The 18,250-nt window shown below is 39.8% G+C and overlaps 1 protein-coding gene across 1 annotated transcript; it reads left to right on the top strand.

Moving 5' to 3' along the window:
- The first annotated feature begins 3,224 nt into the window (after positions 1–3,224).
- Positions 3,225–12,694, top strand: PSMD7 (proteasome 26S subunit, non-ATPase 7). Its single transcript, XM_007524577.3, has 7 exons — positions 3,225–3,415; positions 5,947–6,038; positions 7,535–7,627; positions 8,461–8,558; positions 9,021–9,101; positions 10,945–11,036; positions 11,725–12,694. The coding sequence occupies exons 1-7, from the start codon at positions 3,342–3,344 to the stop codon at positions 12,161–12,163; spliced, it is 969 nt and encodes a 322-aa protein (XP_007524639.1). The 5' UTR covers positions 3,225–3,341; the 3' UTR covers positions 12,164–12,694.
- Positions 12,695–18,250: the final 5,556 nt, after the last annotated feature.

The following is an 18,250-nucleotide window of genomic DNA, read 5'->3' on the forward strand; positions in this document are numbered from 1 at the left end:
GCACAAAAGAAAAATCAACCCTAGATGTTCTGATAACTATTAAATCATTAATTACACAAGAGAAACATTCTGAGTACTTTCTCTTTCTTTAATATTCCTTGTTCCTTCATTTTATTTATATATTTTTTATTGTCACCAAGGTTATCATTCGGTACCTACACTACAAATCCACTCCTCCTGGCTGTCATTTTTTCCTTTTATTTTATTCTCAATTTTCACTAGATAGGACAGAGAGAAGTCAAGAAGGATCACAAGCAGTGAAGCAGATCTGCAGGTGTCTTTCTCCCTCTCTTCCTCCCCTCCTCTCTCAATTTCTATCTGTCCTATCCAATAAAAACACTTTTAAAAGGAAAAAATAGCTGCCAGCAGCAGTGGATTCCTAGTGTCAGCATCAAGCCCCATCTAGAAGTCAAAAAAGGAAAAAAAAAAAAAAAAAAAAAAAGAAATTGAGAGTGGAGGAGATAGAAAGAAGGGAGAGAAAGACAGACACCTGCAGACCTGCTTCACTGCTTGTGAAACGCCCTGACCCTGCAGATGAAGAGCGGAATTGGAAGCCTGGATCTTGAGCAAGGTGATGTGTGCCTTTAACCAAGCACTTTCCATAAGAGATACATAGATATCCTGTGTTAAAGAGCATCATATTAAATATGGAAACTATGTTTTGAATCAGGCAATAAACACCAGCAAACATTTTTTTACCAGCAAACACATTTTAACATAATAAAAGGCTGATATGTTCTTATTCTAAAAATTCTCTAGTCTAAAGAGGTAGTAGCAATCATATACCAAATCAAAAATATTAAAAGGAATGAGGCAAGTTTAAAGCAAAGTTTCCCCAAGATTAGGAAGAGTGTATGTAGCAAGAGTGATGAGCAGGACCAGAAAGAGTATCAAAATCTTTGCTGTTGGTGCAGCAAAGAGGCTAAAATTCAGAGCAAAAAAATCTGGTCTCCAGAGATTTCAGATCTTTTGATATACAGGAAAGGTAAAAGATGTATAAGACTTGTCAAAAGTAACTCAATATGCTGAAGTATTGTTTACAGAAACATACTTTTAAAATTAGAAATATAGATTTGTATGTTTTAAAAAAAACCTTTACTTCCTTCTACAAATAAGCTTGGGTTCTTGTCATCCTTTTTCTCCTTCCTGTATCTGTATCATTTTGAAAAATATTTTAAGCTTTTTTTTTTTTTTTGCCTCCCGGGGTTATGGTTGGGGCTCAGTGCCTGCACTAAGAGTCTTACGGACATCTTTTTTCCATTGCTGTTGTTCCTGTTGGATAGGACAGAGAAATTGAGAGAGCAAGAGAAGACAGAGGGTGAGAGAAAGACAAGACACCTGCAGACCTGTTTCACCACTTGGGAAGCGAACCCCCTGCAGTCGGGGATCCAGGTCAGGGGCTCAAACCGGGATCCTTGCGACAGTCGCCTCGCTTCGCACTATACATACTACCACCTGCCCTCCCCTCCTTAAAGTTTTGTAACTTTTCTTCAGCCTTTATGTAATTTTTAACAGCAACCTGATTCTAAGCACAAATTACCCTAGTTAAATGGTAAATAATGCAGAGAGGCATGGTAAAATACAGATAAGTTGATTATTTGTGAAGTATTTGTACTAAAGTTTAAATGTAAACTCCCTGACAGTAGGGGACCAAGCGTTGGCACACCTTGTAAAGTGCATGTGTTGCTGTGAGGAAGGACACAGGTTCAATTCCCTACTCCACATCTGTAGGGGAGAAACAGCACTGCAAGTGTCTATCTCTTTCCATTTCGATCTCCCTTTCCCTCTCTCAATTCATCTCTGCCCTATCAAATAAATTATTTATTTAGTTATTATCACCAGGTTTATAGCTGGAGCTCTGTGCCAGTACTACGAATCCACTGCTCCCGGATGCCATTTTTTCCTTTTTGATTTTTTTTTCTTTTTCTTTCAATTTTTATTTGACAGGACTGAGAGAAATTGAGAGGGGAGGGGGAGTTAAAAGTTGAAAGACACCTGTAGACCTGCTTCACTACTTATAAAGCGTCCTCCCTGCTGGCAGGAAGAGGGGGCTCATACCCAGGTCCTTGTGCGTGGTGACATGTGTGCTTAACCGGGTGAGCCACCTCCTGGCAGCCGAAAATAAGTATTTTTTAAAATGTTTACAGTTTTTTTCTGACGATAAAAATAACAATGAGATAAATTACCAAGCCAACTTTAAGAGTGTGCACTTAAGAGAATGAAAATTTCTCCTTCCAGAAAACAGCACACCTCTTAGCACAGCCTTGCAGTGAGGTCTTGGGTTTGAACCCAGCACTCCATGGGAGCATCATACAAAGTACCAAGTGAGCTCCAAGAATGATGGAGCGTTGGTGCTGAGGTTTTTCCTATTCCCCTTTTCAATAGAAATAATAATAGTGGTAGTGATTGTAATACTTCTACTGGGTTAGGAAGTTGCTTAAGGGTTGGGAGTCAAGAGTCTAGGTCAGGAAGATAGCTCACCTGAGAGGGTACCTGCTGCCCCTGCACTGGGGGAAGAAGCTCTGACGCTGTGGCGCCTTGTCCTCTTTCTCTTTGGCCCTGACTCACTCTTTCCATCCAAAATAAGTTGGCCCAGAGTGGTGAAGCACCACCAAAAAAAAAAAAAGACAGTCTAAAGAAGGCATTTCGACTAAAAGTTACAACATATATAAAGAACACCACTGGAAATCATAAGCAAAATATTTTCTGTACTGCTTGTTTCACTTCCCAGAGAACTGACTTGGACTAAAGTATAATAAATAAACCCTGAACCTGAGTTCACTATTCTATTCCCGGTTAAATAAATAAAAATAAAGTTAATTCCTCTGCGAAATTCTGGAGGGTTTTAACCTGGAGCAAAGGTGGGCTTTTTTTTTTTTTCCTTGACAGTAAAAGCCTAAGTTACTACTATTTGTGTTTTTTCCTTACAGTTTTTTCCAGTTATTAACCTGGAACAAGGCTGGGGGTAGCAGCAGGTGACAGTATGGTTGGACTGGAGACATGAACTGGGGGGGGAGGGAGAGTCGCTACAGGTGACAGTGCAGGTCCAACACCAGAACCAGCCTCCGTTTCCTGTGTCGCCCCAGCTTTCACGGCTACTCGGTGAGTCAGTCACCGAGGTTTGCCCCACCTTCCCGCAGTGCGCCCCCCTTCTCCACGATAGCGACAGTCCCGGCACGGCGCGCGCGGCACTCTGGGAGCGGAAGAAGGCGGCCGCGCGGCGATGGCCGGACCGGAAGAGGAGGAGCTGGGCCTGCAGAATCCGCGAGACTTCTAGCCGCTGTGGTTGCTTGTGTTTGCGGGACGCTGGGAGCCGGGCCTGGCGGGCGGGCTGTGTCGCGATGCCGGAACTGGCGGTGCAGAAGGTGGTGGTCCACCCCCTGGTGCTGCTCAGTGTGGTGGATCATTTCAACCGGTGAGCGGGCAGTGCGGGGCGGCCTAACGGAGGAGGCAGAGCCGCCACTGCTGAGTCACGGCGCGGTGGCCGCGGGGGTCTTGCAGGGCCGGGGGTGAGGGCCTGCGGGGTCCCCGAATTCCTGGGCCCCAGGCGTCGTCCCGGGCCCCAGCCGACCCTCCGGAACCCGGAGGAGAGGTTGATTGCCAGAGTATGGGGAGCAGGCTTGGGCTGCCCCTGGGACTCCCACCCCTCCGCCTTGTGTCCATCTGTCACCGGAGATTTGGCGCCTGGGGGTTGTGGGGGACACCGGGGGGGGGGGGGGCTGCCACGGATTTTTTTTTTTTTTTTTTTTTTTGTCACCGAAATTCTGGTCTCGGAGCTGTGAGGGGCTCCCTGGAAGGGCTGCGGTTTTAACTCCGAGAACCTTTCTAAGTTGTTTAAACCCGGTATCTAGGAAAGCGATGGTTTTAAAACGCTGGTGAGATAGATGTCAGCTTCATTTATTTATTTATTTATTTTTTAAAAAACCAGAGCGCAGCTCAGCTCTGGCGTATGGTGGTGCGGGGGATTGAACCTGGGGCTTTAGAGCCTCAGGCATGAGAGTCTTTTTGCATAACCATTATGCTATCTACCCCTGCCCAGATATCAACTTTTTGGTTAAAAACAAAAAGGCTGATTGGAGATTTGGACAGGAAGGGATATATTAGAAAACACACAGAGAGATGACCCCGTGATCTGGTCGTTTGAGGAAGCACTTCGCCTTCCCTGGTGTGTTTTCCAGCCGTTCATGCCACCAAACTTGTTCCTGAGTTTCACAGGAAGGTTATTTGAGTTGGGAAAAGTAAAGCCCCCCCCCCCCCCCCCCCCGTGAGGAGCTTCTACTGTCAAGTCCCAGTGGCTACAAGCTCCCATCTTTACGTACCTCGCTTTGTACGACTTCTGAGTCAAAAGACAACTTGAGATTCGCTGAGGCTTAAGGTCCAGTTGAGTTCCACTGCCACCTGGACGTGAAGATTGTGCCACTGGACAATAATTGGTATTTTTCACCACTGGTTACAAAAGGTGCCAGTTGGCGCCATTCCAGTTTCGTTAAATAAATGCAGCAACACTTGTTGGGGACACATTGCAGGCAGTGCGAGCTGCGGTGTCAAAACAAACAAGTTTTGAAAAATACGACTTGACTGTAAACTAAAAAGCCTGCAAGTGGAAGTTTCAACACATCTCCCCCCAGATCGGGACCACCAGGAATACAGAGTCCTTGATGTTGTTTCAATTCATACCCCATCTTTAGTAAGCATTTATAAATCTGACAAACTGAATGTTTACGTAGTACAAAGAAACTGTTGTGAGACCAGTAGCTGTTAAGGAGTTGTTCATTTCAGTGACTCTTGTTTTTCCTTTGAACTTAGTATTGTGTCTGCAGCTCACATAGGCCAGCAGTTAAAAGAAAATTCCACATGAAGAAGAGTGAATGAAATGAGAATGTATGAGTGAAATACTTGTGTTGTGACTCCTTAAGACAAATTACTGGTGAGGTTTGATGTGGAGATAGAAGGTCTGAAGCAAGATATCTTTCATTCTGCTCTGTGATTAGTCACCAGCTCACTGCTGACTTCTGAGCTATTCAGAGAGAAACACAGTGACTTATATGCCCCTGGTTAGCACCACCACCACCCCCCCCATTTCTTATTTGTGATTTTTAATAGGATACAGTATTTTAAAATTGCAATGTATAGTTCCACACCCACCATCAAGGTTATTTATCCCCGCCCTTCTATCTCTCAAGAAATAACCATGAGAGTTCTCACAAGTCTTAGAAGCAGTTTGCTTGCTTCTATGTGGTTAGAGAGTGTTTTTTGTTTTGCAGGTTCATATGTACCAGTTCTCTAGATTTCACATTTGGATGAATGTTAGTTTCTTTCATCTCTTTACATATTTTGCAAAGCATAATCACTTCTAATTCCATCCATTTCTATCCCAAGAGACACAATATTATCTTTTTTGTCAGCATCATTTTCTGAGACCCTTATAGTTACAGAGAATTATGACACCTAGTGGAGCCTATAGATAAAGAGTAGTTGTTCCAGAGAAGACAAGGCAAGCAGGACCATAAGACTTGTTCTACATTAGCATCTTTATGCTGAAAACGAGAAAGGCAAACTGAAAAATTAAAAAAAAAAAAAAAAATTAGATGTGGTAAGAAATGTGTTCTTTCAGCTTCAACTATATCACATTTTTAAAGATGTGGGGAGTTTGCATTTCGTTCTGTTTATTCATTGTAAATTTTGTAAAGCTAGAGAGTTTTTAAGTATGTATTACTTTGCAGTAAAGAATGAGTGAATAAATACTAGTGCATAAAGTTCATGAATTTCTATTATGCTTATTAGTTTTAAAAATTATAAACTAGTTAACTTTTAGATTTGTGTGGTAGGATTAATTCCTAAGTAAAATGAATTGTTCGTGTACTGTTGATAATCCTCATCAGATACTTGATTATGGACTCATGTCTTTTTATGCCTGTCAGTTTGACTTTTTGCTTTCTTATTCAGAATAGGCAAGGTTGGAAACCAGAAGCGTGTTGTTGGTGTACTTTTGGGGTCATGGCAAAAGAAAGTACTTGATGTATCCAACAGTTTTGCAGGTAAAAGATAAAATTTTATTTCTGACCATATATAAATTTTCAGTTAACTTTTTTTTTAAGGGGAGAAACTTTTCTAGTTTCCATTTTCACTACACTCAAAAGATTGTACTTCAGAATTGTCTTTTAAAAAGAAGTCTAGGGGGCCAGGTGGTAGTGCAGCGGGTTAAGATCCCAGTTTGAGCCCCTGGCTCCCCACCTGCAGGGAGATCGCTTTACAAGCTGTGAAGCAGGTCTGCAGATATCTTTCTCTCCCCCTCTGACTTCCCCTCCTCTCTCCATTTCTCTCTGTCCTGTCCAACAGCAACAATAATAAGGGCAACAAAATGGAAATAGCTTCCAGGAGCCGTGGATTCGTAGTGCAGGCATCAAATCCCAGTGATAACCCTGAAGGCAAAAAAAAGTCTAAAGGCTATACACCAAACTGGATAGTAAATATAAAAATAGGACTTTAGTGGGCAGGGGAAATAGCCACAACTGGTAGCAAGCACCAGAATTGAATGCCTGAAGTCCCTGCTTTAATCCCCGGCAATGCATGTGCCAGAGTGACCTCTTACATGTAATAAGCATTCCAAAAAAAAAAGTTGGTGTAGCTTTATAATCCCTGCACTAAATGTTTAATCATGGTTATAAGTAGCAATGAAGGGGCCAGGCTGTAGTGTACTGGGTTAAGTGCATATAGTGCAAAGTTCAAGGACCAGTGCAAGGATCCCAGTTTGAGCCCCCTTGCAAGTGTATTTTTCTCTCCCTCTCTCTATCTTCCCCTTCTCTCAATTCCTCTCTGTCCTATCCAGCCACAATGGAAAAAAGATGGCTGCCAAGAGCAGTAAATTCCTAATACAGGCACTGAACCCCAGCCATAACCCTGGAGGCAAAAAAAAAAAAAAATAGCAGTGAGACTGGAAATTATTACCCTATTACTCTCATGAATTTTTATCAGAATTTATTCATATATTTTATTATTAAAGCAGCAGCTTCAAAGAGGAACAAAGTAATTGCTAGTACAACCTCTGACATATACTTTTTTCTAAAAGGACCAAATAGTAATGTAATTTGTCAAATGGGATATAATAGTAGATAATGGGACTTTTTAGCATACTGAAGAACAAGTTTTTTGTTGGTGTCATTGTTTTGCCAGAGTATTGCTCAATTCTGGTTTATGGTAATGTATAGGATTAAACCTGGGGCCTCACACTTGAAAAGTCTTTTGTATAACCATGGTGCTATCTCAGCTCCTCTGCTGTCAAATGTCCCTTTTTTAGAAAGAAACCTCTAGCTGGCTCTAGCCAAGTCTTAACAGTTTTTCAGGAGCTGGAGCCCTATATTTTTATATGAAATCTCCCAGCTTTTAATGAGTGATTCAAAAATAACTTTAATACTATACTGGGCAAACCAACCTACACAAATAAAGCCTTACCTAGGTAGGGGTCTCTAGTTTCTAGGGTTCTGTGTAACACCTGAAACTAAATCTGTGTATGTGTTTTCTGTTTTCTCTTTAGTTCCTTTTGATGAAGATGACAAAGATGATTCTGTTTGGTTTTTAGACCATGATTATTTGGAAAACATGTATGGAATGTTTAAGAAGGTCAATGGTAGGTCTTGATTTCTTAAAGAAGTGCTAGTAGTATTAATTTAAGCATTTTCTTTTGTTTAATGTTAAGAGATCCCTTACTTAGCTAGGCTTAAGTAAGACTACTAGTAGTAGAGGGGTGAGATAAAGTAAATGAAAAACTGAAATAGCAGTTTATGTCCAGAAATGCCACCTGCATTAAGGGTAAGGGAGCTTAGCATTCTGCCCAGAAAAGTAGAAAACTATCAGATAAAATCTACTTGCCCTGGAACTTTAGAACCACCAAGGTATATAAATCTCTGTCATATGAATCACTTTATTTCATTACAGCAACTTTGCTTTGGAAATATTTATTCCCTGAACACCTACAGTTGTAGTCTGTGTGACATGAACTTGTATTTGTTCATGTATTGCTTTGAAATTATTCTCAAATTGTTTTGTATATGGCTAATCTCTTTTTAAAAGTCTGAGAGAGATGTCTCCAGGTTTCCTGCACTGTTTTTTTTTTTTCCTGAGAATTCTGTTGATGAGTTTTAAATCTCATAATTGTATTATGGTTTTAAATAAATACCTGGAATTTTTTAATAGGTAGAAAATAGAGCTACTGGAGCTTGGTTATTTTTCTTTTCTAATGTAGTTATTTTGAGTGGAAAGAGAGAGAGACCTGCAACACTGCTTCACCATTTATGAAGCTCCCCCTTTGCAGGTGGGGACTGGAGGCTTGAACCTGGATCCTGTGTACTCAACCAGGTGCGCCACCATCTACCCCCCCAGCTACTGGAGTTTTTATCCTTTTTAAGGAAACTGTATAGCTTTTTATGTTAACAATTTAAATCACTTGTTTTTCCCTCCCAGCCAGAGAAAGAATTGTTGGGTGGTACCACACAGGCCCTAAACTACACAAAAATGACATTGCCATCAATGAACTCATGAAAAGATACTGCCCTAACTCAGTAAGTGTACTGTATCTTTAAAACTACTGAATAGTAATCTTTGCCAGCAACCACAAGTAAAAAGTGCTATACGTGAACTATTAATCATTTTTTCTATAAGTTTGTTGTATTTTGTATATAATAACTCAATATATTTAGTAAGTAATAGTAAATACCTGCTAAAAATGCCCGGTATGTGAGTTACCCTTCTTAGGATGAAAACAGTTTCAGTATTAGTATGGTCTTCGTAGTCGTGAGTAGGTTGCATTATAATGTTGGCTGCCTTGACTCTGATACTCTATGCTGTACTGTCTCAGCTTGTTAACTGATGAGGATAAAGAACAGAGCAGATAATGGGCTCGATTTATAAGTAAAGTCATTGCTGAAAATTATGGTTCATGTCTGAATGAGTAGCTTCAATATCAATAAATGATGACTACAAATATTCTTTATATACTCAGTGTGAGATGTGTTTTCTGTCAGGTATTGGTCATAATTGATGTGAAGCCAAAGGACCTGGGACTACCCACAGAAGCATATATTTCAGTGGAAGAAGTTCATGATGTAAGTATTCCTATGAGCACAAAAAATTTGCTATTTGTAATGCTGTTGGAAGAAGCCCAGCTTTCAAGTCAATAAATCTTTTAGATCTCTGTAGCAAATAAAAGGTTTTACGTCACTAAGTGTAGAAACAGGACATAGAAATCTTAACTCCTTTACAAGTAAAAGTGAGGGCAGAGTAATCAAATGATTGACATGGGATGCTCACAACAAAGTAAATGCAAAGCCTGGTTAGCTCAGTCTTAATCTAATGTAGCTTCCACTGTCATCCTCGTCAACCTCCCCTCCCCACACACAGAGAATTATTCTCTCCAGGAGAATTTTTAGTCCCTTTAGGCTAAATTATAGGTTCTCAAATAGATTTAAGTCAGAACTGCCAAAGGAACTGAGTGTCAAAACCCACCTACACAATTTGACACTTGACTCCTTAGCTCCACCACATCCACTACATACTGTGTGGTTTGTTAGCTTGTATTTTGAGTATAAGCATGAAGAGCTGCCAGAATATAGTTCTTTATTTCCAGGTAAATTTAAATTAAAATTCAATGACTTGCTCTAATATAAAAAAATATATAGATCTTGTGAGCACACAATATTTGCATTAGGGTGAACAAAGAATTCACTCAGATTCCCAGAATCAGAAGCCTGAGAAACAGATAAAAGTCTTTGAATTTATCTTGGGGAAAAAAAAAAGATACTTTGGAGTCAGGTAGTAGTAGCACAGCGAGTTAAGCACAGGTGGCGCAAAGCACAAGGACCTGCGTAAGGATCCCGGTTCGATCCCCCAGCTCCCGACCTGCAGGGGAGTCACTTCATAAGCAGTGAAGCAGGTCTGCAGGTCTCTATCTTTCTCTCCCCCCTCTGTCTTCCCCTCCTCTCTCCATTTCTCTCTGTCCTATCCAATGACGACGACATCAATAACAGCAACTACAACAATAAAACAAAAAGGGAAAATAAAAAAAATTTTTTTTTAAGATATTTTGTGTTAGATCTCAGCAGATGTTCCTGTGCACACAATACCACACTTGAGGACCCAGGTTCAGGCCCCTAGCCCCCAAGCAGGAGGAGGGAGTAAGTTTCACAAGTGGTGGACTATTGCTGCAGGTGTCTCTTTTTCTCAGGGATGGTAATTATGCAGGCACTGAGCTCTAGTGGTAACCCTGGTGGTCAAGGAAAGAAGACTTTAAATTAATTGGCCTTCCCAAAATCCCACAGCCCCTTTAGCACATACATGGCAGAGCCAGGCTTAGAACCCAAGCAGTTATGGCATTGCTGTCCTACCTCACAGGGTTTTTACAATCTTACAGGTATACATCCTCCTGCAGATCTGAAAACTAGATCTGGAAAGTTTCTTGAGTGTCTTCAGAAACTAACAGGTGAAAGATAAAGTGAACCACACACCCCTGATAAACCCTTTCAGATTTAACCTGGGGTGCCAGAAAGACAGTTATTCCGACTGCATCATTTTTGGTGCTCTGGTATAATTCGACCCAATGGAAAACAGTGAAAAGATACTTCTGACACATGCTTTCCTCAAGAACTATATACTTTTAAAAAAAATCAATCTAATAAATACTGAGTGTCCATCCTCACTGTGGGCCTGAGAAAATATCATGGTTTTCCTCAGACACAACCAATGCTATGTTTCAGCAGAGCTTGTCACTAAATAGGGTCACTATGATTGTAGCTTAGAAGACTTAAGTTTTCAAAGCAAACCTTAGCCACCGTTGTTGTGGAAAATCTAGTTGTGCACCAATGCAGTACTTTGACATGAAGCAGAAGAATCAAGGTGTGAAATGTGTTAATTATTTGTAAACAAATAACTGTAGTTAGCCTCATCTTCTAGGATGGAACTCCAACCTCAAAAACATTTGAGCACGTAACCAGTGAAATTGGAGCTGAGGAAGCTGAGGAAGTTGGAGTTGAACACTTGTTACGGTAAGACCATGAGAAGTTTAGACACCCAAAAGGCTGCTAGATGTGAGGAAGAGATCTGTATCAAGAGCATGGAGATACTCAAATGTCTTGAATTTCATTTATGACTTTGTGGACAGTACACATAATCTGGAAATAGTCATGTGAACATATATATAGAAAAAAGGAACTAGTGTAGTTTTCAGCATGAAGGAAGAGCTAGCCAGTTTTGTGCAGGGAATCTGTATCTTGAGGTAGATATTACTTGGATGGGTCATAATATTTCTCTGAGTGAAAATGGTTTCATTTTAGCACTTAATTATAATCCTCTCAAAAATTACAGAACTGGGGAGGTAGTATAATGGTTATAAAAAAGAGTTTAGTGCCTGAGGCTCCAACATATCAGGTTCAATCCCCAGAACCCTATAAGCTAGAACTGAGCAATGGTCTGGTAAACAAATAACCCCCAAAAAAATTATAGTCATCTTTGAAAATTGCCCTCTGACCAAAAACAAAACAAAAAACTATCTGCCTCTAATGAAAAACAAAAGACAATTTACACTCAAATCTTTATAAAATGATTAACATTGTTCTTTTAGAAACCTGTCCCTCCCAACAAACCTGGGTATTTTCTTACAATACCTATTTGGTAATACAACACCCTAATGCTTTTCCTTTCCTCTTTTGTCTACTCTGATGTGCATTATTACAGAGACATCAAAGACACTACAGTAGGCACTCTGTCTCAGCAGATCACAAACCAGGTACATGGTTTGAAGGGACTCAACTCCAAGCTTCTGGATATCAGGAGCTACTTAGAGAAAGTGGCCACAGGCAAGCTGCCCATCAACCACCAGATCATCTACCAGCTGCAAGATGTCTTCAACCTGCTGCCAGATGTCAGCCTCCAGGAATTTGTCAAGGCCTTTTACCTGAAGACCAATGACCAGATGGTGGTGGTATATTTGGCATCACTGATCAGGTCTGTGGTCGCCCTGCACAACCTCATCAACAACAAGATTGCCAACCGGGATGCAGAGAAGAAAGAAGGGCAAGAAAAAGAAGAGAGCAAAAAGGATAGAAAAGATGATAAGGAGAAAGAAAAGGAAAAGAGTGATGTAAAGAAAGAAGAGAAAAAGGAGAAAAAATAAAGCATGTAGCTTTTTAATTTGTAAATTAAAATATTATAAAGTAACTCAGTGTGCCCCCAAGGAGTTCTTTTCACTTGAAGTGCTTGTTAAAAGGCTGTATTAAGAGCTCTCTACCTTGGGTCACTGTTGCTGTGGCATTCCATGGAAGTAAATAGGTAAGAGGGACTGATGTTGGACCAATGCAGCTTAGACTGTTTGAAGTTGTAATATGATAGCTCAGGCTTCAAATTGTGTGAGAAAAGTGAAGTAAGCAACATTTTGACACACTAAATTCTTTTATCTATAAAAACAGGAGTCAAGTTTACCCCATCTCAAAAGACTTGGGTTTGGAGCAATTTATAAGATTGCTAAGTGGAATGCATGAATTCCACACATGATCTGCCTCCTGACACCTTGAGTTCTGACTCCTGAACTGTACTGAGAATACCACATCATAAGACTTAACCTGTAGCTCTGCAATTCTCAGGGTCTGGGCTCTAATTCCATACATTGTTTACCTTCAAAACCACAATTAAATGGTTTGGTTTTTAAGTCTGTGTTCTAGTTGTTTTTGCTTCTGGGAGTGAAGAGCTATTGTTTTCAAGAGCAGCCAAGACAGTGTTTAATTAAAACTGCCTTCATTACTTTTAAGCTTTGGAGTCTTTGCATAAAAAATTCTCATTCCTTCCTTTTGCATTATGTGCACTTAACCCTGTATGCTACCACCCAGCCCCAAAAATTCTCATTCTTTTTGAAACAGACAGCCTGCTATAGTGAAGAGAGTTCACAGTTGATCCCAGAAGACCTGATCCCTAAGCTTGGGTCTTAGGTTCTCCATCTGTGAAGTCACTAGAGCAGATTTACATGGAGGATATATTACTTTACCACTGTAGTACAGACCATGGATTAGTGAAGATGTTATAGAGTTCATCTTCAAATTAGCTCCCCTCAAATCTGTATCAGGGTTTCTTTCAAAGTACAGGGCCAGGTAGACAGTGTAATGGCTATACAAGTGGCTTTAATACCTGAGCCTCTAAGCTCTCAGCTTCAATCTCCAGCAACACAACCAGAGCTGAGCACTGCTCTGGTAAAAAATAATAATGTACAATAGTTACTTGGGTATAGTTTCCTCTCAATAGGACCTCCTTAGAAGTACTCTAATGACAATAACAATGATAAGGACAACAAAAGAAAAGAAGTGCTCTAATGTATTATACAGATTAACATTCATTAGTTTTAAAATATATAAATTCAAATGAATCTCAGAAACCACTCATTGTTACCACAATATTTCAAAGTTACCAAAAGCATTGATTTTTACTCCACTGTTCTATAAAGAACTAGTTTGTGGAAATTTGGGGGTTAATTAAAGGTATAACTTCAGTCTTTACATAAATAGAAGCAAGCCCTCATCAAAGGTCACCTCAAGATTCATTAAGATTAACAACCTGACTTCCCTGGGCAGACAACTTCACCAATGTGTACTGGAACCTTTCCTCCCCAGAGTCTTCCCAACAGGGAAAGCTAGAAACAGACTCAGGGTGTGTATGGATCAACAAGCCAACACCCATGTTCAGTAGAAAAACAATTACAGAAACTACACTTTCCACCTTCTGCACCCCATAAAGATCTTTGATCTATACACCCAAAGGGATAGAGAATAGGGAATCTTTCAATGGAAGGGATGGGATATAGAACTGGTGGTAGGGGTTGTGTGGAATTGTACCCCTCTTATTCTACAATCTTGTCAATCACTATTAAATCACTAATGAAATAGGCTGGGAACATGGATTGACCTGCCAACGCCCATGTCCAGTGGAGAAACAATTACAGAAGACAGACCTTCCACCTTTTGCACCCCATAGTGATCCTGGATCCATGCTCCAAGAGGGATAAGAATGGGAAATCTTCCAATGGAGGGGATGGGATATGGAACTCTGGTGGTGGGAATTGTGTGGAATTATGCCCCTCTTATCCTATGGTCTTGTTGATCATTATTAAATCAAATAAATATATATACATATATGTAACAGAAAAAAAGATAAAAAGGAATGGTAAAAGGGAAACTACAGAGAACCAAGATTTTATTATTTCAAGTCATGACTGATACCACTAACTGAAAATAATAAATTTGAAATACATAGTTTCATATGCTTATAGTATATTTTAAAACAACCAAAGTGTTAAAGGCATTTGCTTTTGAGATTTAGTTGTCCTATGTGAAATAGACTGAGAAAGAGAACCTGAAACAAACTTTCTCCAGGGAATGGGCAAGCAAGAGCTAGATGCAAATGTGCTAGGCAGGAAATGAACCAGCTATCTTTCCAAGGAGTGGGTTCTTCAAAGAAGGGTGAGGTGATAATTTGAGAACACAAGATTCAGGCCTGCCTTTGGTAGTATAATTTGGACTTCAAAAGCTTTCCCCATATCTGATGTAATAGGTCAATGCTACAGTCTTTTACAGTTTATCACTGGTAAATTGGAATGTTTGGGAATACCCAGTACTTATTATATTTCATAGTTGCTTCAGACTGTGTCCAGAGACATCAGTGCAATGTCAACCCTTCAGCCTCATTGCTCGGTGAGACCTTTCCTTTCATTGGATTCTCTTAATTCCATTCCAGGTGGTTCACTTCCTAACAAAGTCCTAAAACCTAGATATAGACTAGGTCCCATGAGATAGAGCATATGTTCACATGTATCCATAAATTAGGGCAAAATATATACCTGAAAGCAAAAGTACACAATAGTCTGCAGTGAGTCAGTATAAAGTTCATAATGAAAACAGTGTCTACTTAGACTCAGATACCCTACTAACCTACTTCCTATTACACTTCCCTCACTCCAAAGCTAACCTTATTAAAGCAAGGACTGCAAAAGCTGAATAAGGGCAAAAGACTGGCAGCTATCTACAAAACGGAGACAGCCCCCCCCCCCCCCGCCAACTCTTCATCTGCACTATTCCAACCTTTAGGTTCATGATTAGTCAACAACTTGTTCGGCTTTATATGTTAACTCTCTTTTCAGCCACCAGGTTCCAGATGCTACCATGATGTCAACCAGACTTCCCTGGACAGACGACACCACCAGTGTGTCCTGGAGCCCTGCTTCCCCAGAGCCCCACCCCACTAGGGAAAGAGAGATAGGTTGGGAGTATGGATCGACCTGCCAACGCCCATGTTCAGTGGGGAAGCAATTACAGAAGCCAGACCTTCCACCTTCTGCATCCCACAATGACCTTGGGTCCATACTCCCAGAGGGTTAGAGAATAGGAAAGCTATCAGGGGAGGGGATGGGATATGGAGTTCTGATGGTGGGAACAGTATATAGTTGTACCTCTCTTATCCTATGGTTTTGTCAGTGTTTCCTTTTTATAAATAAAAATAAAGGGGACAAGAAAAAAAAGTTTGCTTGTTTCTATTTTTGTTTATTTCTACATGACCCATATTTTTAAAATTTTTATTCATGATTTAATATTGATTTACAAAATATAAAATAATAGGAGTACAATTCCATACTGTTCCCACCACCATAGTTCTGTGTCCCCATCCCCTCCATTAGAAACTGCTGTAATTCTCCCAAGGTCACAGATATGGACTGATTTTATACTTATCTATATCCATATTTATAAATATATATAGATACCACTTTTTTTTTCTTGATGTCAAAACTAATGCCTGAAATCACTATTCCTGTTCTCCAAGTGTTTTTTCTTATTGAACTTTGGTTGGAGAGCAACAACTGCCAGAGAGACAGGTTGTTCCACTATGGTTAGCCAATGTCCTGCTAGGGGTGTGTTAGGCATTTCACTTTTCTTCCTGAAAAGACACTTGAAAGAGTGTTTCTTTTGCATTAGCAGAATGGCACTGCACCAACTCCCTCTTTTACATAAGCATACATCAGAGCAGGATGTCACTGGAATTCAAAGTCCTGTACCAGGAAGAACTAGATAAGGATATCTGATTCCCACATTTAAGCTCTCATGCCAATAACGACTTAACCTCCTACTGATCAAGAGTATCCTTTGCTCCCAGTCAAGGTTGTTACCTTACTGCATTTTCACTGAGGATGCTTGAATTAGAACACACACTTTGTTCATAAGCAGAACTTTTCTTCAACCACTTTCCTAACAAAATGCCTACAAAGTAGAAAAGAATTGTGACTAAGTTAGGGTTTTGTGTGTGTGTATGTGAAATGACAACACAAACAAAACTGCCTCTTCCCAGAAAAATGAGAATATGGGGTATGTAAGACATAAACATTTGACATATGTGAGCAATAAGAAAAACAATTACAGCTTACCTAAATAAATTAATTACAAAATTTCACATGTAGATCAGTACCAATTTGCATATCTATACTACCTAACTCTTGAGCATCAATGTTTGCCTCATAGAAACAGAGTTAAGACATTTCCAAAAATTTAATGGCTGTTCTTGGGAGAGTATACAGAAAGTGAGTGAAATGGAAGATGGGAAAGGGAAAAAGAGGAAAATAAAGGAAGAGGAAATAAAGAAATTTAGTTTTCACAGTCTCAATCAAGAAAGATCTTTTAGCTAAGCATTCCTCTTTGGAGGCAGTCTATTAGTCAACACTAGGTGGCACCATTAACTAATGTCATTTCTTGGCAAGAGAATTGCCAGCTGAGCACAGAGGAGGAAACCTTCTCCAAAGTAACTGCCCACCACTTAAAGTTTTAAGGGGCAACCAAGTTGGTAAGATTCAGAAGGAATTTGGAGAGTCTGTGGATGCAAAAAAAAGATTGGATCAAGTTACATGAGTCCCACTCTTGTACTCTACCTATCCTACAGCTTGGGTAATGAATGAGAGCTGATTTTCTTCACAGCTGAGGCCATTCCTGATTTCATTAAAGACTACAGTTAAGGGAGTTGGGCGGTAGCACAGCGGGTTAAGCGCAGGTCACAAAGCACAAAGATCAGCGGAAAGATCCCAGTTCGAGCCCCCAGCTCCCCAGCTGCAGGGGAGTCGCTTCATAAGTAGTAAAGCAGGTCTGCAGGTGTCTATCTTTCTCTCCCCCTCTCTGTCCTATCCAACAACAACAATAATAACTACAACAATAAAACAAGAGCAAGAAAAGGGAATAAATATTAAATATATTTTTTTTTAAAAAAGACCACAGTCAGTAATGTGATGATAAATGTACAACAACCAAAGCATCAATATGCTGCCCACAAGAGACCCACTCTAGATGTAAAGCCACAAAAAGACTAAAGTAATCGAAAAAGCTATTCCATGTGAATGGAAATGAAAAGAAGATGAGGATGCTCACTGTTGCTGCTTTTCTTCAACACAGTACTTACTAGAAGTTCTGGCCAAAGGAGTTAGGCAAGAAAAATAATAAAAAGTATCAAAATGAGAAAATCAGGAAAAAGTGTCTCTATTTATAGATGGTATGGTTTTATGTGTAGAAAGGATTCACACACCAACTAATAAACTGATTCAGTAAGGTTTTTCATAATATAAAAATAATATCCAGAACTGTATTCCTATACTTCCAACAATGAAATTTTAAAAGGAAAATAATCCCATGTATAGTGGCATCAAAATTAATAATAAAGGGGGCCAGGCCCTACCCGTTTAAGTACATATAGTACTAAGCACAAGGACAGCGCAAAAATCAAGGTTTGATCCCCTGGCTCCCCACCTGTAATGGAGATGCTTCACTAATGGTGAAGCAGGTCTGAGGTGTCTATCTTTCTTTCTCCCTATCTTCCCCTCCTCTTTCAATTTCTCTATGTCCTACCCAATAAAATGGGGGAAAAATGTCTATAGGGAGCAGTAGATTCATAGAGCCAGCAACAAGCCCCAGCAATATCCCTGGAAGAAAATAATAATAATAAAACAACTAGGTAAATTTAAGCAAGGAACTGAAAGGTTAATATAGTGAAAACTATAAACTATTATGGAAAAGAAAAATAAATGGAAGGTTATTCTTTTTTTTTGGAAGGTTATTCTAAGCCCATGAACTTGAAGAATGTTTTAAAATCTATACTACTTAAAGTAATATATAGATTCTATGTAATCCTTGTAAGAATTCCAATGTCATTTTTTTTTTTTTTTTTTTAGTATTTCCAAGTTTTCCACATA

The sequence above is a fragment of the Erinaceus europaeus genome, chromosome 2 (genome assembly GCF_950295315.1).
Source record: "Erinaceus europaeus chromosome 2, mEriEur2.1, whole genome shotgun sequence".
In the NCBI taxonomy this organism is placed as follows: Eukaryota; Metazoa; Chordata; class Mammalia; order Eulipotyphla; family Erinaceidae; genus Erinaceus; species Erinaceus europaeus.